The 22,769-nt window shown below is 42.1% G+C and overlaps 2 protein-coding genes across 6 annotated transcripts in view; one reads left to right on the top strand and one right to left on the bottom strand.

Annotated features, from left to right (window-relative positions):
• Positions 1 to 22,769, top strand: part of ASB3 (ankyrin repeat and SOCS box containing 3) — an 80,274-nt gene that overhangs the window by 3,175 nt on the left and 54,330 nt on the right. For 2 of the 4 annotated variants that reach the window (XM_061625696.1, XM_061625699.1), the window contains exon 2: positions 422 to 491. The gene's annotated coding sequence lies outside the window, so the exon portion shown is untranslated. Of the gene's footprint in view, positions 1 to 421; positions 492 to 16,291; positions 16,366 to 22,605; position 22,769 lie in introns of those variants that run through there. The other 2 variants (XM_061625701.1, XM_061625698.1) reach the window with 2 other exon arrangements.
• CHAC2 (ChaC glutathione specific gamma-glutamylcyclotransferase 2) lies at positions 2,445 to 22,615 on the bottom strand. 2 transcript variants are annotated; one of them, XM_061625703.1, is made up of 3 exons: positions 22,189 to 22,615; positions 13,661 to 13,696; positions 2,445 to 5,071 (listed from the first exon to the last, which is right to left on the bottom strand). In XM_061625703.1, the coding sequence occupies exons 1-3, from the start codon at positions 22,408 to 22,410 to the stop codon at positions 4,682 to 4,684; spliced, it is 648 nt and encodes a 215-aa protein (XP_061481687.1). In that variant the 5' UTR covers positions 22,411 to 22,615; the 3' UTR covers positions 2,445 to 4,681. The 2 variants fall into 2 exon arrangements, with proteins under 2 accessions (XP_061481687.1, XP_061481688.1); XM_061625704.1 differs by lacking the exon at positions 13,661 to 13,696.

Raw genomic sequence — 22,769 nt, 5'->3', positions numbered from 1 at the left:
TGTCTACCACAGAACAGCAGGTGCTGTTGGAGGGCAAACAAGGCTGGGCTGGTTTCCCCAAAGGTAGATTTGGGGGTCAGGATGATGCATGTGTGCACAAGAACTTGTCTGCTTTTTTTCTTTCCTGTCAGGGTGACACATGGCAAGCAGCAACTTAGCTAACTCCTGCAAACTCTTACTTTCTTCCCCACTTAAGTGGAATCCTGGATGGAAGACATATTACCAAGAGCCCAAAAGAATTAGAGGGAGATGCCAATGCATATGAACGTATTACTCTGTGAATCAACTCAGGTTTAATTAAGTGCATACTGTATCAGCTGAATTTCCCTTCTCCTGACCATCTGTACATTTAAACAGTATTGTAATTCAAGAGAACTTATAATATCTCCACTCATTCAGTTCTTTTTGTGCTTTGTTTCAGAATCTCTGGAATTTGCTGTGACTGTCATGGGTAGCATATGTTAACTTAGCATTTCTGTGTGTTAAAGCAGGTAGGGACTCTTTTCTTACAACTCATTTATGCAGTAGAAGAGAAAAATGTACTATGCTACAGGCCTACCATTCTTCTGAGACACCATCCTAATAAAAATAGCTGCTGATCTAATAGTGTGTCCCATTAGTTTAAAGTGAAGTAATGCTGTGGTTAGGAATTCAGTTGCTTTTGATCTGTATTGTGTATGCTAAAAATAATATAATGCCATGCAGGAGCTACTGTGATTCTGGATACATGAAAATATAGTGCATCTGATCCTAATCATGTTTATTCCGATGTCGACCCCCATTGATTTCAGATGGACTGACAGATTTCATTTAGAAGAATGTTTTGGGACCAACGTCTAAGGCAATTTTTCATTTGACATTTTGTGCTTTCGCCCGATAGCCAAGTATAAAACACACATTCATTCTATTGATTACAAATGGTGCATGCACATTTAAATCGTCACTTTTCATGGGAGCCTCACTAAGGTTTAAACATGACGATTATTCAATACTTTACCAAAGATGAATGTGTGAGCTAACTTCATTAAAAGTATTGCAAATTAAAATAGTATCAGGTGATATGAACGTTATTATTTATTTACTTGATTTATATCCCCGACTTTCTTCCTGAAGTTCTGCCTTTGTTGTTAATATCTGTGATGGCCCATTTACACAAGCATGCTAGATGGTGTGGCTGCCAAGATGAATATGCATGTGTGAACTAGCTCTAAGTCATGCCAATAAATTAGCAGTATTGTTCTGACGAAGGGTAGTTCTGGACGCTTTGATGTGTATTTAACAAAAATTGGTACTGATTGAGAACTCTTCCATTTCATTCTTTTCCAGTCTGTGAGTATTGAAAAGCCACATGAAGATGCATTGATGTGATTTTATAGATATACAATTATGGTGTCAAATTTAGTCTAAAAATTCAAAGTGAAACATTTTTCTTAACCAGTGCCATTGAATAAGTTTTGTGCCTTTTTGTTGGACTGAAGTTATATGCACAAGATGGAATATATTATAACATGTTCATATTGAAGTGTGTGAGTCTGGAGGTGATGGGGAGAAGCACATTGTTTAGAATATACCTAGTTATCTTGCCAAACACAGAACTGTCAAGAAATCCAGTACTATAGCCCTTGTGCCTTTAATTAGGAATTTCTCAGAAATATTGCAGATGCAATTGGAGAGTACTCAGATTTTCTTACCATCATGATAACCACAGCTTTTGGGTGAAGGGTTTCCATGAATAAAAGCATAGGCTGGATACCCCTTTTAAACACATTTACTGTTGCTTATTTAAAATATTTGCAAGCAGATAATAATGAAGCTTAAAATAGTATCCCTTTGGAACATCATTGCCTTTTAGTATTTCTGTTTCAAGCAAAAACCAGAGAAATAATTGTATAGGCCTACATGGTCCATTGTGAATACCCAATGAGTAGGCTTCTAAGAGTCTTAGTGTATCTTTCAGCACTTCCTTCTTTTGAACATAAATGGAAGTGCACCTAGTTGGCATCTTTACAATGCAGCCCTATACATGCCTACTCAGAAGTAAGCCCCATTGAGGGAAGTGGGACTTAAACCCAGGTAAGTGGGTATAGGATTGCAGCTGTAACCCTCTGGGCCTTTTCTTCTGTATCCGACTTTATGAACTTGGAAGACAACACTCCTTGGAGTTAGTGGCTGGGATCCAAAGATTTAGCATACTTGGTGGATTTTTTGATCCCCCCCTTTCCCTTTGAGCAGGAAACTTACTTGCCATACCTTAAAACTTCAGTGTAAAAAAAAAAAAAGGATGCAAATTGCTACTTGAGAGATAAGTCCAAAGCTGCCTTGGGATATATACAACTACTTTAATTGCTTACTGGACAATGGTTCATGAAACTGAATTAGGGTAAAATCCTATGGAAATAAGTGGTAAAAAAATCTCATGGATTTTAATGGAGAATTGTAGCCTTAGTGAATAAGGAGTAATCTATAATAACTTTTTATATAAATGTTTTTATTATTACTGCAGTGATTCTCCAGGATCATCCTTACTCAGCCTGTAAACATTTTTTGATGCAGTTTGAAAAAGTCATTTATGGTTTATAGTAAGATATCTTTGTAGAGTCTCGACATCTTCCTTAACTTCTAATTAAGGACCCCTGCCCCCCCAATTTTCTTAGCCTGTTGTAGAAATTAAGTGCCTAAATGATTGCTGAGGTTAGACTGCTATGCAAGTTGGATCTCAATCCCAAACACAATAGTCTGTATCCAAAGAGGTACTTTAGGCCACCACAACAGCCTGTGCTCACCTAGTGAGAATTTTGACTCTGGCTTTGAAACCAATCCCCCATGACATGTTAAAAATATTTTTGCAACTTCCAAGTTTCAAAAGTATTTTATCATGGACAATAAGGATGGATGGGGTGGTCTTCAAGAAATGTACGTACAAAGCACCACTGGATGCCGAGAACAGAGCAGATCTTTAAATCCTTGCCATTGACTTGGGAGTAAGTGCCACTGAATTGGCTTACTAAGTAAACAGCAATCTTCAAAGACTTTATTTTACAGTATTCCCTTTGAAGTCTGTGGCCTACTGAAGACATAACACTGCTGATCTCTTATCTGTGGATAAGAGATTGGGAGTGAGTGGTGAGCTTATGTACTTCTTCCCTTCCTTCACTTGTTTGCTTTTAGTACAGTTTAGCATTACATCTGCCCCATATTAGCCAGGGATTGCAAATCTTGGTTAAGACAAGGCATAGTCTGTAATGTAGTGGCAAATCCAGAAATGCAGGGTCCCTTTATGATAGACATGCCATGCCCCTCCCTCCCTCGCTCTGTGTCATCTCCAGTCCTTCCTGCATGTGTCCTTCTACCACAACAATATAAGGCCATAGGAGCCAATCAGTATGAAAGGGAATTATGTTAGCTATTGAGAAGAGTCTTTTCAGTGGCCCACTCACCTCCTTTTACTCTGATTGACTTCAAACAGCAGAAAAGGACAAGGAAGCATGCTAGAAGGTTCTTCTCAGTGGCTAACACGCTCACCTTTCATGCGGATTGGTTGGTAGGATGCTGGAGACAAAGGGACCCTGCTCCCAAAAAAGTAAGGGGTCTGAGACCCCAGACGACTACACCCCTGGGTATAGTTAGTGTTGATAATGATGTAATGCAAAGCCATGATTAAGCTGTCTAGTGATGGGACCCAAGATAGACTTGGGTAGTTCTTACGTGCCATTATGTGTGGACATAGCCTCAGGATAGTTCTGAAAATATTTTGCCTAGTGATTAAGGATGGGAGTGACTGAACACTCTTGCTATTGTAAATTCAAGTCATATCCCTTGTTACTTCTGTTTTTTAAAAAGCTATAAAAATATAAGGCACCAATATGGTATGAGTCAAGGATTGCTTCTGAAGGTTTTGATACTATGCGCATCTTAAAGGAAAGTGCCGTTTCCTTCATGTGTAACTATTTGCTTATTTTATCAAGTGACAAATAGTTTATATATAAATTAACAACTGAATCCATGGAGTTGAAGTAAATTATAAATATGCTGTGATAAGTGGTTTTGAAAACATTCTAGTCCTTGCATAGGAATAACTGCCACTTACAGTTCAATCCTATGCATTTTTATTTTGAATTCAGTTGAACTTACTGCCATGGGACTGTACATAGGTTTTCCATGTCAGTGCTATAATCCACTATAGACTGGCCCCACTGGGACTGCTCTTGAGTAACTTAAGTCCTAAGACAATATATACAGCCACAATCCTATGTATGTTTACTTCCAAAACAAGGTCTCACTTTGTTAAAGGGGAATTAACTTCTGAGAATATATGTATAGGATTGTGTCCATAGTCTGTCTGAGTGCAGGATCTAGTCCCAAACTATATTTCTTTTAAAAAAGGGAAAAAATCTAAATAACTTGAAATTAAGAAAGTTTTCCCACAAACTTAAATTGGGCCTAAATTATTTCTTCATATCTGAGAAATGGAGATGAATGCATTCTTTAAAATTTTACCAAAATTCAAAGCTCCTCCCTTAAATTCCTGAAGACATAGCTTTAAACATAATTTTCTGCTGATCAATAACAGTAGTACCCTAAATGAAACATGAATGTAATATCTTAGAAGTCCAGATGGAATATCTTCAAATCATTCTGACGATGAAGAGACTGTTTGAAACCACAATTTTTTATATGGTTTTTATATGGGATTAAGATTTTTGTTTTGTTCCTGTTCCATGAGTCTCTTTACTAGTTTCTCTAAAGTAAACAGATGTTCATCTACATCTTCTGGTACAAGGTCCCTGAGGGAGTTGCAGAGTTCAAACAGGTATTCTGTGTTTCTTCCACTGGGCCCAACTGCATTAAAAATCTGTTTGGCAACTTCTTCTAGAGGTGCTGGTCCGAGGTAGTTGGGGTTTTCGCAGGTTCCAATATATAACAGCACATCAAACGGTTCCACTGAGGGAACTTTGGGATAGAAAATGACCGTACTAGTCCTGTAGCCACCTTTCTCTCTGAAATCAAGATATGCTTTCACTTCACCTTCTTGACCTAGTGGCAGTTTGTAAGCAACACCCCATACGCAATCCTGTTGAAGAACACAAGAAAGGTAAAATATACTTGGCTTTAATGATGCAAGAGGTAGCGTTTAAAGAAGGGACGATGCACAATCTGGTCCTCCAGATGCTGTTGGGAAGTATAGTCCAACATTCCTTTGGCCATGGGCCATACTTGCTGAGGCTGATGGGGGCTGGAGTCCAACAATATCTGGAGAGTCACATCCCTGCTTTAAAGGTTTGCCAAGAGGTTTATTCTGAATTCAACCTCCCTCCCTTCTCTGTACCACCCCTTCCCATCAACAGTACACACACATGTACCTTCTTAATCAAATGGCCGAGAAATCTGTGTATGAAAGCTGGAACTATATGTTCCCAAATCCATGTTCCCTGGGTAATCCTAGAGAGCTCACACCTCTCTCCCCATCCTGCTTTTCCTCACACACAGGCTTATATCTGGTCTCAAAGTTCAGCTGGGGGGAAAAACAACCTGGAGGAAAGATGGATTGTGGGGAAAGGGTTAAGTATCTTCCTCCTACTGATTGAATCTTACCCTCAAAACTAGTGTTAGCTGGCAAATATTTATTACAATTATATCACCTTTCCTCCAAGGAGCTCAAAGTGGTGTACACAGTCCTCCCCCTTGCATTTTATCCTCGCCACAACCCTGTGAGCTAGGTTAGGCTGGGAGACAATGACTGGCCCAAGGCCACTTGGTGAGCTTCATGACTGAATGTGGATTTGAACCTGATCTCCAGGGTCTTAGTCAATCACTCTGCCATACTGGGTTTGGGAACCCCATGCTTGCTATGTATTATCTGGACCTGGCCTAGAACAGACCTACAGTTAATGTGATCTTTATTTTGTACGGTGTTACCTAACCCTTGTTAAATATTAGAAAATTCTCTTCTTGTTTTTCAAACTTTTCCTGTTTTGTCACTCTGCTTAAGCTAACATGCAGCTCTGTATAAGTACTGTTGAAACAAGTACAATTTTGCTAGTGTAGTGGTATTTAAAATAAAACAAAAGAAAATTGCTAGTTAGCAGTTCCTTCTTATGTTCACAGCACTTTTACTGTCCATTAATAACTGACTATTGTTTACAGAGTATAGATTTAAAAGATGTTATTTGCAATTATTTGGTTTGTTTTTGGTTATTGTTATTGGTTTGTTTTACCAGGGCAAATGGAGGAGAGAGAGAGAGAGAGAGATACAAGCTGAACTCTTCTTTGCTTGTAAAAGAATCTGTTGGTTAGCATAATAGGGTCCCAACTGCACAACAATGTGAAAAAACTTTCCAGAAAGGTACAGAAAATTCACAGTGGCACAATGGCAGACACCATTGTGTGTTGCATTTTGCTGGCCTTGTCAACTACAAAAATGGGTCAAGTCTATGGCCACTATTACATTGATCTCAATTTAGTGTTAAACAGGGAAACTATCTGAGTTTCAAGCAGTTTTCTCTGATCAAATGGAAAGTTCCACGTTTCAGGTTCTGAGCTGTGTTCAAATGTATTCCAATATTTTTAAAAGGTTGGTATCACTATATACAGTCAAAATAGGTAACATCCAAAGAAGAGCAAGAATGACCGGTTATGCAACACCTTCCACGTTACAAAAGGCTTAGGTGATTATGACTCCATTTATGACTGTTTTGGATGGATATGATTGAAGTACATGCTGAAATATTCAGAATAGTAATATTACTATATAGATTTTCACACCGCTGAGAAGTTGGAGTGTTTCACATACATTAGCAGTGTTCACACAACATGCTAAACCATGATTTAGTGTGACATGCAGATGTGGCAACACACATGCCTATGTGCGCTCCACGGCCAGGAGGAGGAGTTAAGCTTTTATTTTGCCTTAACTTTGGTTTGTCATGTTGCCTGGTTTGCAAACTGTGGTTAACGCTAAGTAGGATTGTACAGATATGTTACTGTACAAACCTAAACAGTATTGCACCATTGTTACTTTTGTTTTTTCTTCCTTTTATCTGGAGTTACCAAGATATTTGTAATTTCTTAAAAACCTGAATATATATATAAACTAACTATGATTAATGTCAAACTGTAGTTTCTGAAGCTGGCTTGTTGAAATTAACTATGGTAAGCTTTAACCAGTTCTTGGTTTGAAAAACACAGGAAGCTGTAGTTAATTGGAAACTTCTGTTCTTGACTCCACAGGAGGGGAGCCCTAGCTTGTTGTGGCTTGTACACAGTGTGCTAAACTGTAGATTAGCATATGTTAATCTCAGTAACCACTGCAATAATCCAGTAACATGGGTTATCATTTACCTTCATATTGCAACCACTTCTGTGTTAGATCCCTGCCCCTCTTGGCTAATAAAAGCTAGCAGGGATGGCACTGCCGGCTGGGCCAGGGAAGTGAGTAATGCCTCACTATGTGAGGGAGTGGTCCCGCACTGCCTTAAGGCGGCGGTGGTGAGACCGCTTTTGAAGAAATCTTCCCTGGACCCAGATAATTTGAATAACTATAGGCCGGTAGCAAATGTGCCATTCCTGGGCAAGGTTCTGGAGAGGGTGGTTGCATCCCAGCTCCAGGCACTCTTGGATGAGACCGATTATCTGGATCCATTTCAATCGGGTTTCAGGCCCGGTTTTGGTACGGAGACATCCTTGGTCGCCCTGTATGATGACCTTTGTCGGGAGAAAGACAGAGGGAGTGTAACTCTGTTGATTCTCCTTGATCTCTCAGCGGCTTTTGATACCATCGACCATGGTATCCTTCTGGGGAGGCTTGCGGATTTGGGAGTTGGAGGTACTGCCTGGCAGTGGTTCCGCTCCTATCTGGCAGGTTGTCTCCAGAAAGTAGTGCTTGGGGAGCACTACTCGACACCCTGGGCGCTCCCAGATGGAGTCCCGCAGGGATCAGTTCTGTCCCCCATGCTCTTTAACATCTATATGAAGCCACTGGGTGCTGTCATCAGGAGTTTTGGAGTGCGTTCTCATCAGTACGCTGATGATACGCAGCTCTACTTCTCCTTTTCATTTTCTTCAGGTGAGGCTGTCAAGGTCCTAAACCAATGCTTGGCCGCGATAATGGACTGGATGAGAGCGAACAAATTGAAGCTCAGTCCAGACAAGACTGAGATGCTGTTAGTAAATGGATCCCCTGACCAGTTGGATGTTCGACCTGTTCTGGATGAGGTTACACTCCCCCTGAAGGAGCAGGTGCGTAGCTTGGGAGTCCTTCTGGACCCGTCCTTGTCACTTGAGGCGCAGGTAGCCTTGGTGGCATGGAGTGCTTTTTACCAACTTAGGCTGGTAGCCCAGCTATGCCCGTATCTGGACAGGGAACATCTTGCTTCAGTTGTTCATGCTCTGGTAACCTCAAGATTGGACTACTGCAATGCACTATACGTGGGGCTGCCCTTGAAGATGGTTCGGAAACTGCAGCTTGTGCAGAATGCAGCAGCCAGATTAATAACCAGGACCAAGCGGTCGGAACATGTGACACTGATTCTGGCCCACTTGCACTGGCTGCCTATATGTTTCCGGGCCCGATTCAAGGTGCTGGTTTTAACCTATAAAGCTTTACACGGCACGGGCCCACAATACCTGATGGAACGTCTCTCCCGATATGAACCTACCCGTACACTGCGCTCAACATCGGAGGCCCTCCTCCGGGTGCCTACTCAGAAAGACGCCCGGAAGTCGCCTACAAGAAAGAGGGCCTTCTCGGTAGCAGCCCCCAAACTATGGAACACCCTTCCTGACGAGGTACGCCTGGCGCCTACTTTACTATCTTTTCGGCGCCAGGTGAAAACCTTTGTATTTAATGTTTGTAAAGATAGTTATATGTTTCATCTTTTTTCTCTAATTACTTTTGATTTGTATTTAATATGGGTTTATTATGTTAATCTCACTTTTGTTGTATGTTTAAATTGTTGATTTGATGATCAGGTGGTTTTTAAATTGAATGTAAATATATATTTTTTATCCAATGTACACCGCCCAGAGAGCCTTGCTATGGGCGGTATAAAAATTGAATAAAATAAATAAATAAATAAATAAATAATATTACAGGTGGAAATGGGCAGAGAATGGATGATGAAATAGGGATTTGCTTACCCACCTCCCTATAAGATCACGGTTGATTTGAAATGGGAACCTCATGGCTTTTACTCTTAGTCTCATCCTAGGCATGTTTTCTTGGAATAAGTTGTGGGGCTTATTCCTCTGTAACTATGCAGAGAATCTCCACCTTAGCTACTACACTGTACCAGATTTTATCAGGTTATAGGAAAGGAGCATTTCTGTTCACTTCTCCACATTGTATTCTGAGTACAGAGCAGATTTTAACAGACTTAATAAAAATGAAGCATTCTGACACTGGCAGTGACCAAAAGTACCTTAAAAGCATCATGCAAATTCACATGAGCTACAGATACCAAAGTTATTAGGTAAAAGTTAAGATAGTTATGCTAGGATGGGGAAAGAGTTTAAAATGAAGAGTATTCTTAACTATTAGATTGTGTGTGAGAATTATGAATTTCAAAGTATGTGCCTTCTATTTTAGAGGGGGCATGGAACCTGCCTTGGATAGCCAACAGGTCAGACAACAGAACAAATTCCTGTTTTTGTTGTTCTGTATATTACCTATTGAAACTTTATTCATTAAATAGCACTGGCTTGGTAAAGTTTTAAATGAAAGCCCATTTTAAGTTGAAGTGATACCTTGCAGCGGAAACATGAGGTTCCCCAGCCCATGTCTGTCTGTTAATGTCAGGTGGGCAGTGGGCAGTTTATTTCCTTACCAGTCATTGGAGGATGCATGCAGAAATGGATCTGCAGATCTGCTTTGTCAATCAGCAAGGAATCTTCTCTTACCCACACATGGTGGGATCCAACATGTATACCAGGCATGAAAAGATAGTTGTCTCTGCCCCTTTCTGCATGCAGCAGGAATAAGTCCCAGTGGGAGGGAGAGTAGCACATACTCGCCCAGTTTACAAGCAAAACTGACTCAAACCATGGCTAAGCATGAATGACAGAGCATGCAGCTACTCACAGCAAAAACTGCAACTGCTTAGCTCCTCCTCCAAAGCCATGGTTTGGCTTTGCATTATGTCTGAAATAACCCCAACAAATGCTCTAAAGTACTACTTTAGTTTGCAGTTCAATCTATTGAAAAAAGTGCCTATGAATGTTGCGGTCGTGAATCTTGCCACTTCTCTCCACCCCCCCCCCCCAATTAAGCTCCCAACTATAAGTGGAGCTAAACATTACAAGGAAAACCATAGGGCACTCTGGTCATTTCCCCCCTTCATATTTATTATTTTTATTCTGCTTTTCAGACAATTATTCTCTTGAAATGGCTGATATCAATGTAAAAAAAAAAGACAAGTCCTGCTACCAGACTTACAAACTAAAAAAAAGACAAGACACACAAAAGAAGGATATGGGTAGAGGAGGGAGATCAGTTCTTCCATGCCTGATACTAAGTGTAAAGCTATATGTGGGCACTGATGTCCAGCGTGGCCCAGGCTGATCTTCCCTTGCTAAAATTTTGGTTAAATAGAGGTTGGTGGCTTTTGTTTCTTTGGCTAAAGGATGGGGCCAAAGTGTTTCCCCCCTTGCTTCTGCAGTGCCATGTCTTGTGTTCTTCTGGGTGGGAAGGTAAAGTCCCTGAAACTGGCCAATGGATGTGGCAAGGCTGATCTTTCCATTACAATGAGGTTGTTTCTGGGAGGGACGGGGTACAATCTCTCAGTGGCCCTTGGTCCTTTGTTGGATGGAGCCAGAATGCGCTTCCATTCAGTTGCTCTCTATCTGGTTTCACTGGAACAGGTTCAGAGAAGGGCAACAGAGATGATCAGGGGACTGGAAACAAAGCCCTTTGAAGAGAGTCTGAAAGAACTGGGCATTTTTAGCCTTGAGAAGAGAAGACTGAGGGGAGATATGATAGCATTCATCAAGTACTTGAAAGGTTGTCACACAGAGGGGAGCCAGGATCTCTACTAAATCATCTCAGAGTGCAGGACACGGAATAATGGGCTCAAGTTATAGGAAGCCAGATTTCAACTGAACATCAGGAAAAACTTCCTGTTAGAGCAGAATGACAATGGAACCAGTTACCAAGGGAGATGGTAGACTCTCCAACACTGGAGATATTCGAGAGGCAGCTGGACAGCTACCTGTCAGATGTGGTTTAACTTGGATTCCTGCACTGAGTAGGGGATTGGACTCGATGGCCTTATAGGCCCCTTCCAACTCTACTATTCTGTGATTCTATTATTGATAAGGGCAGGCCATGTCATCTTTCCCCTACAGAGATATTCCTCCTGGGAAGTGTGTGATACAACTTCCTAGTGGCCCTTGGTCCCTTAACTGGTGGTGGAGGCCACGGTGTGCCTCCCGTCAACTCTGTGGTCTCAACACAACATGCAGGCTGTGAAACTGGTAACAAGCTTGGCTAGAGACCGCAGAGCGGAAGGGAAGCACAGTTTTGCTTCTGTCACCAGTTAGGGGACTAAGGGCCTGTAGGTAGTTCTCAAGCCAACATCCAGGCTGTGAAACTGATAGTAAGCTTGCCTAGTGAACAATAGCCTTTGGGGCAAGGGACATTTGTTGAAATGAATCAGTGGGTATGGAAGATTATAAGCTCCTCTCCCTCTCTTTGTCCCCTATTGCATTATTTTGGCAGTCATGGATTTGGGAGCAAGTGTTTGTTCAGAAAATGTCCTAACCATGCATGAAAGAGGATCACTGGTTGGAAACATTGTTTATTTATGTACTTATTTATTTACATAATTGAAATATAATGTCTTGTTGCTGCACAAATCACTGGGAGCAGAGGAGGGAAGGTCATAATTTATTTGGCATAGGGTGTCAAACTCTTAGGTTTACTATAGCCTTGAAAATAAATCTACAAAAGTCACTAGCCTGCAATCTTTTTACTAGCCTCCTAAGAGGCTAGTAGTCTGTATTTCCATGCTGCTGCAGAGGAGGAGAAGCCCCCTCCTGTGTGACCTATTTGCAGAGCTTGGAAAAGTTACTTTTTTAAACTACAACTCCCATCAGCCCCAGCCAGCATGGCCACTGGATTGGGCTGATGGGAGTTGTAGTTCAAAAAAAGTAACTTTTCCAAGCTCTGCCTATATGGAAACACAAGTGCAGAAAACAGGAGGCCTGGAAGGCACACAGGAGTCAATTTATTAGAGGCTATCCTGTTGTGAGTCAAGAGGCACTGAACTAGTTTCTTCAGACAAATGAGCTAAATGGGGGATTGCTAACACAGCTTGCCAAGACCTTCCCTGCCACCCACAGTGTCCCCCTCTTTACCCTGCCCTGCCCTGTAATTTGGCATGAAAAAAGATCACCCTGCCTTGTGTTGGAATTAAGCGTCAAAGAAATCTTCTACTGTAGCCAATAGAAAGCTTATTTGAAGCCTAATTGCAGCATAGGTGTCGTGTCCAGGTTGGGGCTCAGGAACCAGACCAAGTGGTGAAAGCAATTCAGTTTTTATTAAAGTAATATCCAGGCAGAGACTGCATCGTCTCATGAACTTTAAGTACAAACATAACCTGCGACATAGAAGAAAGTTGACAGAACAAGGAACCACTACTCCCACTGTCCCTTAAGAAGGGGGCAAGCGCGTGCGAATTCTCTCACTCCGCCTCAACGTGCCCTCATCCACACCCCGCCTCTCCCCCTTCTTTTGCCGCCTCTTTTGCAGTCTCCTTGTACGTGGTGAAGGGGGTGCAACCGCCCCCTCCCCTTCTGAGAGATCTGACTCAGGTATGGGGGAAAGCGGGGGGGGGGGAATGCTTAAACCATCTGGCTGTTTCTCTTTGCTTTTCACTGGATCAGGAGGGGGTTGGATTCCTCCTTGTCCTCCCTCCTTCTCCAACTCCTCCAAGCTCGGAGGGGGAGGAGGCGTGGGAAGCTCACGGTGAGAATCTGTGTCTGTCTGACATTCAAGGTCCTCGCTCCCAGACAATTCTATCTCTGAGATTTCCTCCCCCTCTTCTGCTTCTCCTTCACATGACTCTGGCCAAATGACCCCTTTCCTCTCATCGTCTGAAACTTCAGGGCCCCAATCCTGCATCCTGACAATAGGGCAGGGTTATCTTCCTGGAGATTGCACCTGGAGAGGTAGGTTTAGCCCTCCACAGCTGCATTTTCCAGGCAGATTACGCCTGCCTCCCAATTAGACATGAAAAAAGCTAAAACACTTTTTTCAAGCCTTATTGATGGTGGGGAAGACGAGGCTGGAGGTGGGGGGGAAGAGTTGTGTGTCTGTATGTGCCTAGCCCATGATAGTTTTTCCCAATGTGCCCATAGGCCCAAAAAGGTTGATGACCTCTGGTTAAACAGGCTTGCCTAGTATTGTGGAAAAAACCAGTTGGGCTCAAATAAATGGTTCCTGAATTTCTTTGGATAAAAATTGACAACTTGATTAATTGTGAAATGCTATATAAGTCCCACTGTGTTCTCCAGGGCTTGCTCCCAGATAAGTGTGAGCAGGATTGCAGCCTATGTTACTAGCTTTTTTTGAATTGGAGTAGAAAAAGAGGAAGGCCAAACAAGAGATGGATTGATTCCATAAAGGAAGCCACAGATTAAATAGCGTATGAAAACAGAATTACTGTACCTCAGGATCTTCAATAAGTGTCACAACTCTTCCAGGCTAAAATTAAAAGAAATATCACCATAAAAAGTTTTATTATTAAATCAGTAGCAAAAATAGTATTTCTTTTTAAAGAGGGCCACAAGACCATCAAACAAATACAATCCATTTGGAAGAATGTGACCTTTATTTGTGATGTTGTGTGGTATCAAATCCATTTAAAACTGTTCTTAGGAAAGTCAAACTGTTGGCTCAACTAACAAGCCTGGCAATTGCATGGCCTAGTTGAGGGCTGAAAGCTTACTATCGCTTTCTCAAATGGATTGCATAACTGGTCAAAAAGTTGTGCCTTGGAGCTGGTGCTGATGTAGTGCCATCCAAACCCTAACTAGGGAGTTATAATTGGGAATGGACTACAGGATTGTATGCTCCCTCCCTCTCTCCCCAATTACAGATTGGACTTACTTTTGACCATTCTAACCAAAGCATAACAGAACAAGTATGGTTCGGTGATTACAGTGTCTGACTGGAATTAGGGAGATCCAGGTTCAATCCTGATTCAGAAACAAAGATCATTGGGTGGTCTTGGGCTAGTCACATTCTTAACCTACTGCACAGGTTTGTTATGAGGATATAATGGGGTGGGAAATCATGTATACCACCTTCAGAATCTTGGAAGAAGAAAGAGATAAAAATGTGATACATATAGTAAGGGTAATGATTTCCAGACTGGGATGTGTCCTTAATCTGGATTAAAATGAACCGGCCTACCTTCCCACTATGGTGGAGGGAATCTGAGCACAAAAGGAGAGTGGGAGGGAGAAGATAACCCACAGCCAATTCCATATTGATTAAACCAGAAATGGCTAACCTATGACCTTCCAGATGATGTTGACTTCAATTCCTGTCAGCCCCAGCCAGCATGGCAGTGGTCAAGGAAGATGGGAGTTGTACTTTAACAAGATCTGGAGGGTGACAGCTCAGCCACCCCGGCTTAAAACCTTGGTTGTGTTCGTTGCAATTAGGGAACAGTTGGGTTGGGTAGCAGCCAGCTAGCTTCAGATGAATCTGTCCTATGGCCACCTGTCTGCTGCGGAGTCTATATTGCAGGTTGGCTGAGAACAGAATGGTAGCGAGCAGGAGAACATAGATGCATATATGAAGGGATTCTGCCCCATGGTGTCTGAGAGACCAGGGCCAGCATCAGAAGTTGGCACTGTTGGGCACGTGCTGGGACCCACTGCCAGCCTTAGGAGCCTCCTGGCCCTGGTATGCTTCTTCCTGTTCATTTATCCCTTTCTGTAAGTGAGCAATGATGGAAGGAGCAGCAGCCTTGCCCTCTCCTCCTGGGAGGCAGTGCTTGGGCCCAAAGGAAGAGGGTATGCCCATGGGGAGCAGCGAAGAGGAGGTGGTCTGGCTTAAGGAAGGGACCCACTAAGGGTATCTTGTCTAAGAGCTCCCCAAAACTCTGAAGACAGCAGAGAAAGATGCTAGCACGTTGGCTGTCCTCAACCAGCTTGCCTCCCGTGTTACTAAATGAAACGAGAGCTTTCAGTGGAAGAGAGAGACGATTTTTGGTTTGATATCTTTAGCAGCAGCAGCAGCCTCTGGTTCCAACATTTGCATTTTAAAGAGGAGTGTTAGTATGTAGCAGAAGATGGCTTGAAGTACCGAATGTGCATTACTGGGAAGGACAGCAGGAAGTGTGATTTGCAGAGAAGGGCTTGGGAACTTTGTGACATGCAGTCTGCAGTGTCAACATTTTGACCTGTTTGCCCAGTGGTAGGTGCTAAAGAGTGCAGCCTTTGCGTTCTTGGCCCCTCTGTAAGGGACACTTGCACTGTTACGGTAGGATCTGCCCTTCCTTTCTTTCCCACCTTGCAGTCTTCCTCCTATCATTTAATACTCTTTCCATTCCCTTCACTGCAACTGAAAGTGACTGTTAGAAGTGATAGATGTTGAGTGGGAGAGCTACCATACACATACCTGCCTGTAACAGACAGGTGTACAAAACTAGTTTAATCTTAGTATTGAATTATTTTTAATTTTACTAGCTTCAGTGGAACTAAACAGTTTTAAACCCAACCATCTGGTTTGTTTATTGGGCTTATAATTCTTTTAACTGTAAAGCTCACAAAAATGTTTCGCAAGGAATCTCTTGAAATATACAGGATATCCAGCGTAACAATTCCTGATTTTGGATTATTGAGAAGTTGATGGTGTTCTTTTATTAGGAATAACATTAAATCAAGATAAAATTGGTCACTATGGGAAACAGAAGGCCAGACCTTAGACTTGATCCAGCATGTGATTTATTGCAAACTTCCCAACCTCGTGTAATTATTATCTTTTCTCTATTTTATTCAGTGCATCCCCTTTTAGGAGGGCCAGTGCAGTTGCTTGTTAAACACTGGTTTGGGGAGTTCATATGTGTTAAAGAACCAATTTGTCCACAGTCTGTTTCAGTTGCTGCACTGTCATCAGTGGAAATGCATCTTCTTGACTCGAGGTGTAGAACAAATGTCTGAAGGAGGAACCAGCTGTGCTCCTGAAGACTCTGCCACAGCTGAGAGCCCTGCGATTGGAGCTCCTGATGGAGTGGGGAAGTCTCCATAAGTACAGCTGGCTCCCTGTTCAGATTTTAATTAATGTGCAGAGGTTGGGAGGACAGAGCCAGCAGGAAGAGCACAGCCCTGCTTCCCTTTATTCATATAGATTGATATGTGAAGGTGGGTTTTTTTTTCTACATCTGTTCTTTAAAGGTGTTACTTTCAAGTCCATTATTGAATACTCCTTGGAAGCTTTAGCTAGCTGAGAATGCTGCTGATCGCTTACTAGCTAGAGCACAGAGGACAGACCATAATACTCCAGTTTTGATGCAACAGACTGACTTCCAATTTGCTTCTGTGTTCATTTCTCATTCATATGCCCCTTCTATGAATGACCTCATGTGCGAACAGAGTGCTTATGTAGTTTGCTCATTTCCATGATTTTCCCATCCCTCTGGGGAGAGGGAAGAATCATGAAAATAAGCTGGATTGTATATAAACCTGGTTCATGCGTGACTTAATTTACTGTAGGTGCGTATACATTCCCACTATGAATAGGTGTCTGATTCCAAATCTTATATCTGAACCAGTCTTTAGAATTGACCTTCTGTAATTATATTGAGTTGAAGTCTTCTCTGCCACCTCAGCCATTAACTACTACAGGATTTAAGGCAAACCATTACATCTCAGCCTTGGTCCTTGTCAACAAAATAGAAATAAGACAGAGGTACTTTACAGTGAGTACAGTAGTCTCTGGTCTTTGAAAGAATGAAATCATTTACACTTTTCTATACATCAACTGCTAATTGACATTTGGCTCAGTTTAATACAAGCAGTTTGAATCAGATTGTCAATCTTATTTGCAACCCTTCTTGTTCATCCAGAGCAAAAGAAAAAATGCAACATATATAAATTTTAATAATTTCGGTAGATTATCACAAAATATCATGATATGTCTTTATATGATTCCTAGAGGTCTATTTTAAGGACTATAAATTAGAGTAGTGATTTGGGTATATGTGAAATAATGTGCTCTGAAAGGCACAGGCTGTGAAGAACAACAATACTGCATACTTCCATTCAAAGAAGAATGCAGTTCTAAGTGTTGCTTCATATATGTTGACAGTCAGCTAAGTATTTCTGATGACTGAATAATTTGCTGCATATGCAGCTGTAAATAACATAGCCGTGCCCTGTCAATGCCATTCTCCTAGATTTCTGGTTGTTTCTGAACCCCATTGTTTCCTTAGCTCAACAAATGCTATTTAGAATTATATAAGTTCTATAACCTTTGTATAGCAAAAGGCACATCAGGTTTCTAAGTACTGTAAAATCTATTAATTTCATTCAGGTAATTTTAAAAATGTACTTTCCATGAAATAGGAAGGGTTACTGCTTGTTTTTTTAAAAACTTAAATCTATAGGTTTTATTCCTAACCTATTCCAGAAAAGAGTACTCCATAGTCTGTGCATATTTGGTTCATATATATATTCTGCTCTGGATCAATAACTTGACTAAAACTTTTAATAGTTCCCTCCCAGATTCCAAAAGGTTATGAAGTAAACTCTAGGATTCCGTTTGCTGCCTTTCCTTGATTGACAGTACAATCCTATATATGTCTACTTGAGAGTATAAATTTATTTCAGAATATCTCCCTTATTTTTAATGTTTGTTTTAGTACAGATTTAATACAAAATGTGTCTTGCGTATACATTTTATGTTGACTTTTTAATACATTTTATTTTGATATGGTCTGTGGACTAACTCAATTAATTTATTTTTATTATTATTTCCTAATTTTATATCCTGCTCTGCCTCCCAAGGGAGCTCAGGGAGGCAAACAACAAGCAATAAAACACCTTAAAAGCAATTCCAAGATAGATGCAGACTGTCAAAGATCTTTACTTAAAAGGTCTGCTGGAACAGGAGGGTTTTCCACAGGTGTGGAAAAGACAATAGAGATGGCACCTGTCTAGCTTTTAACAGGAGGAAATTCTAAAGGGTAGGTGCCACAACACTAAAGGTCTGATTCCTATATGTGTGGAATGGACCTCTTGGTAAGATGGTAGCTGCCGGAGGCCTTCACTTGCAGATCACAGTAATCAATTAGGTATTTTTTCCACTGAGGTACAGAATTCAATTCTGAGTTAAATGACGCTTACTCCCAGGCAAGTGGATATGGGATTGCGGTCTATACAGGTTATATTCTTAAAATACAGCTATACTTGCATTCCTCCCCCAACTATTTCTCCTTTAGAAGGGCTCTTGTAGAACCCCCAAGCAGCTTCTTAATTCTGAATTTGAAAGCAGTTTAGGGATTTACTGTTTTTAAAAAAGCTGCCATTTGGAATGGGACTTTTTTTGAGACTTCCTCAAAAGTTGGGGGTGTCTCTGATGGGTCGCTGAAATATTTAGGTTCAAATTACTGCTAGTAACATACTATATCATATAGACACCAGCTAGAATGAGCACAAGTCGCTTTGATGTTTTTCCAGTGGCTAAAATCTTTAACTTTGTCAATAGTAATATAAAGCTGAAGATACGGATACTAATACAGTTATGGCTATGGTTCTAAATGCTCTTTAGTGAAGTATATGCACACACAAAAAATGAAGATGCTTTTATTGGGCCAATCCTTGCTAGAGTGAAGATCTCGGAGACATTTTTCCAAGAAACATGTTTGCAAGTGATCTGGAGTGAAGTAGCCCAATTGATGGAGACATGCTATCGCCAACATAACTCCAGTGCTCAAAACCTTGCAATGGCTGTCCATAAGCTACTGAGCTAGGTTCAAGGTTCTGGTATCAGTTTGTAAGGCCCTTAACAAATTGGGTCCAGCATACCTCCAGGATTGCCTGATCCCTTATATCTCTGCCTGATCACTGAACTCTTTGGGGGAATCACTGTTAGCGGTCTCGCATTGTTTGGATGCACAGCTCATATCCACCAGGATATTGTGGGCTCATTCTTATGGAACTCCGTTCCAGTTGAGGTCAGTCAACCTCCCCCCCCCCGAACTTCTGGCACCTACTGAAGACTTGTTTTTATTCCAGCAAGCATTTTAATTGAATTCTGTTTTTATAGCTTTAACTGGTTTTTATTTCCATTGTATAGCATTCCTGTGCATTGCTTAGAGATTATTACAGTTAAGCTGTTTATAAATTGTCTAAATAAATAATTGGTGAATACCACCAAATTATTCAGGATGGCAAAATCCCAAGCAAACTCTGAAAAGTTCTAGGAGGATCTCTCGTTAAAAAAAATGGGTGAATGGGCAACACAGTGGAAAATAAGATCAATATAAGTGAGGGTAAAGTGATGCACACTGGGGCAGAAAGCCCTAGCCACATGTACTACTATTCAAAAAAGATATTGGGGGCATAATGGAAAATTCACTGGAAAACGTCAATACACTCTATGCTGTAGTAGTGAAAAATAAATCTGGTGAAAGGAAAAGGGACTGAAAATTAAACAGCAAATATCACAATGCTGTGTTGTGAATATGTGATATATCCCACAGTGTATGGGCATCATAAAGTTGGAGACGGTGCAGGAAAGGGCAACATGAAGTTTATGTTTGTTTACTCAGAAGAAAATTTCATGCTATTCAGTGGAACTTACTACCAGCTAAGTGTCCATAGGATTGTTGCCTATGACAGTGATGGTTCTTTTTCCTGTACAGAAGGGCTAAACAAGTTGGGGTTTAGCAAAAAGGTGGTGGAGAGGCTGGAAGAAATGATAGAAGTTTATAATAGTATGGATGGTGTGGTGAGACGACATAGAAGTTGTTTTTCTTAATACTCAATACTAGAAGTTGGTGTCATCCATGAAATTGATTTGCAGTAGGTTCAGCATTATGGGCAGGATTATATTCATGCTGAATGGAAAAAATAACTTGGCATATAATATTGTAGCAGGAGCTGTACTGATAATTGCATTAGCAATATTTGGTATGTTAGTAACCAAGTCCAGCTATCTGGACAGGTAATACAGAATCTCAATCTGCATCTCATCAAGCACCTCAGATCAAGAAATAAAATGGTTTGAGACTGCCTCATTTAAATTTAGATGCAGCATTGGACCAGGCAGAGCAGTGGGAAAGTGAGACAGCAGGATGTGCTTTGAGGGGAGTTTTAGGGGCAAGAACTACAGGATTTCTCTATTGGTCCCTAGCAAACTTCAGCACCAGGAAAAGAAGGGAAACTCTTATACCTGCTTGTCACTTATGCCGATATACTGAGGGAAAGAAGCATGGCCAGGAAAATGAAAAATGGACTGCCTTCAAGTCAATTCTGACTTACGGCGACCCTATGAATAGGGTTTTCGATATTCAGAGGGGGTTTACCATTGCCTTCCTCTGAGGCTGAGAGGCAGTGACTGGCCCAAGGTCACACGGTGAGTTTCATGGCTGTGTGAGGATTCGAACCCTGCTCTCCCAGGTTGTAGTCCAGCTCCTTAACCACTATACCACATGCAGCTTGCAATCCCATATGGGAGTCCACAACAAAGTCATTGTTCCAAGATTCTCAGTGTAAGAACTGAGTTACATGTTCAGAAGAATCGCATGACATGCCCTTTCTGTTACTATACCACTTTAGAAAGCTGGTGGTGGTTTGGGGAGTATGCATGATAGCTTGCTTCTTCATATAAAAACATCTCTGCACAGAGAGAACTAGTATTTTAGAGAGTAGTCTAGGCTAGAAACCTCCCTAATGTGCTCGGTTTCCTATTGTTACCTTTTGACTAGGGGGAGCATTCAGCGCTAGTAATTTCCCTCCACCTACAGTATACCATGTGATTCTTCCAAACATGTAGATCAGCCCTCAGCATCTATGCACAATGCAAGGAAGTTGGAATTCGAAATATTTTTCAACAGAACTCCTCTCCCCTCTAACTTTAATATCTCAGGAAATATCCCATCGTACTCAGTGTGACTTACTTCTGTTATTGAAACAAACTTGGACTTGAGTTTGTTTGCCCTAACAAATACACCCATATTAAAAAGTGAAGATACCCTATACCCAAGACAATATTCTTCTCAATATAAAGAGGCTGCCATTAAAAAAGCAGATGCTGACGTAATGTAGTAAGAGATGACTGGAGATGGGTAACTCCTTACCCCTCGTGCCATCCCATTAAGAGGTTAACAAAACTTGCTCAGCTATAAAGCTTATGTTATTTTTTTTAAAAAAAGCAAACCCCCAAATCTTTTAATAGAAGTTGTTTGAAGTAGTCTGCCCTGCTTGGTACCTGGCATAATCGGCTAAGGGTGTATGGCTTATGTAAGAGGTGACCCAGCATCCTACAATTAAGCTAAGGCACACAGGGAAGAACTGTCTTGGGAGCTGTGCCAGCATCCTCTAATGTTCTTTTCCAGTTACTATACAGCATCTACAGTCCTCTTGTCCTGTGCAGGGAATGAATCATAGCAGGCTCCATTTCACCCCTTTCAGGTGAACCAGGAAAGTCTCGCGAGCATCTTGCACCGGTGGTTGTACTCATAGCTACATTAGTGGTATATTAACCGGCATTTGTGTGGCATGGAGAGAGAAAGCGGGCATGAAAGTGTGGGTATAGACAGGAAGACAGGAAAGTCTACCGGATCATGTGCGACAAAGACTAAACCTGTATTGCTGCGCTGAAATAAGAGCTGGGCTGGAAGTGTGAAAGGAAGCCTAGTTTCTGGGGACTTCTCTGTGTGGGAAACACAGAGACTTAGGTTCCCCTGAACAGACAGCCGTCTTCGGGGCTGTCTACATGCAGCGACCGGGCAAGTGAAAGTGGGGATAGGTGCCCAGTCCCTCTGCAGTGGTCGGCCAAGCGGGTACCCCTGCCACCAGCACCCGGTTCATTTGGCTTCCGTCCTCTGCGATTCTGCCAAATCCACCCCTATCGCATCCTCAGCCCCCGTGGATCTGGGTCCTTCCCACTAAAGGAGGCCAATACAAAGATACCCCGAATCTAGCCTGCCTTTCTCCCCATCCCTCCTCTGGGCAGCTCACCTTGCCCGGCACTCCACGGTGATCGGTGCTGCCTTGCCAGAACCTCCTACTGTACCCTGCGATGTACCCGACCATCTTGTCCTCATAAGGAAAATCCACCTTCCAGATGAGGGAGCCGTAGCCGAACACCCACATGCTTCTCGCCCCGTCGCTCTCTCCCCTTTCGCTCTCCCGGGAATAGGGAGGCAGCGGGCGGCCCTGGAGTCTGCGGGAGCTCTGCATGCTCTCCCGGGCTCTCGCTCAGTTAGGCACCCTGGGGCTTGTAGTGCAAATGCACGGCCGAGCCCGAAGACAGCCTCAACCCCTCCGTCTCCGCCGCGTAGCCACGTGCCTCGCCTTCGGCTGTCGCCGCTGGAGCCGGCTGGTCAGAGGCTACGTAGGGTTCTAGCGGGTTGGCCCCGCCTGAACTACAGTTCCCAGCATCCCTTTCTGTACCGGGAAAAAAGGCGCGGGCGGGGCTACCCAATTGCTGTTCTTTTACCTTTGTTTTTTAAGCTTAACGCCGCCTCTTATTTTATTTTGAAGAACAACGCAGCTGATCAGCAGCAGCGCTTGCTTTTAAGGAGAGGTGATCCCCTGGG

This window comes from Rhineura floridana, chromosome 4 (genome assembly GCF_030035675.1).
Source record: "Rhineura floridana isolate rRhiFlo1 chromosome 4, rRhiFlo1.hap2, whole genome shotgun sequence".
Lineage (NCBI taxonomy): Eukaryota > Metazoa > Chordata > Lepidosauria > Squamata > Rhineuridae > Rhineura > Rhineura floridana.
The sequence above is the reverse complement of the archived record's forward strand: the minus strand, read 5'-3'. Positions and strand labels throughout refer to the sequence as shown.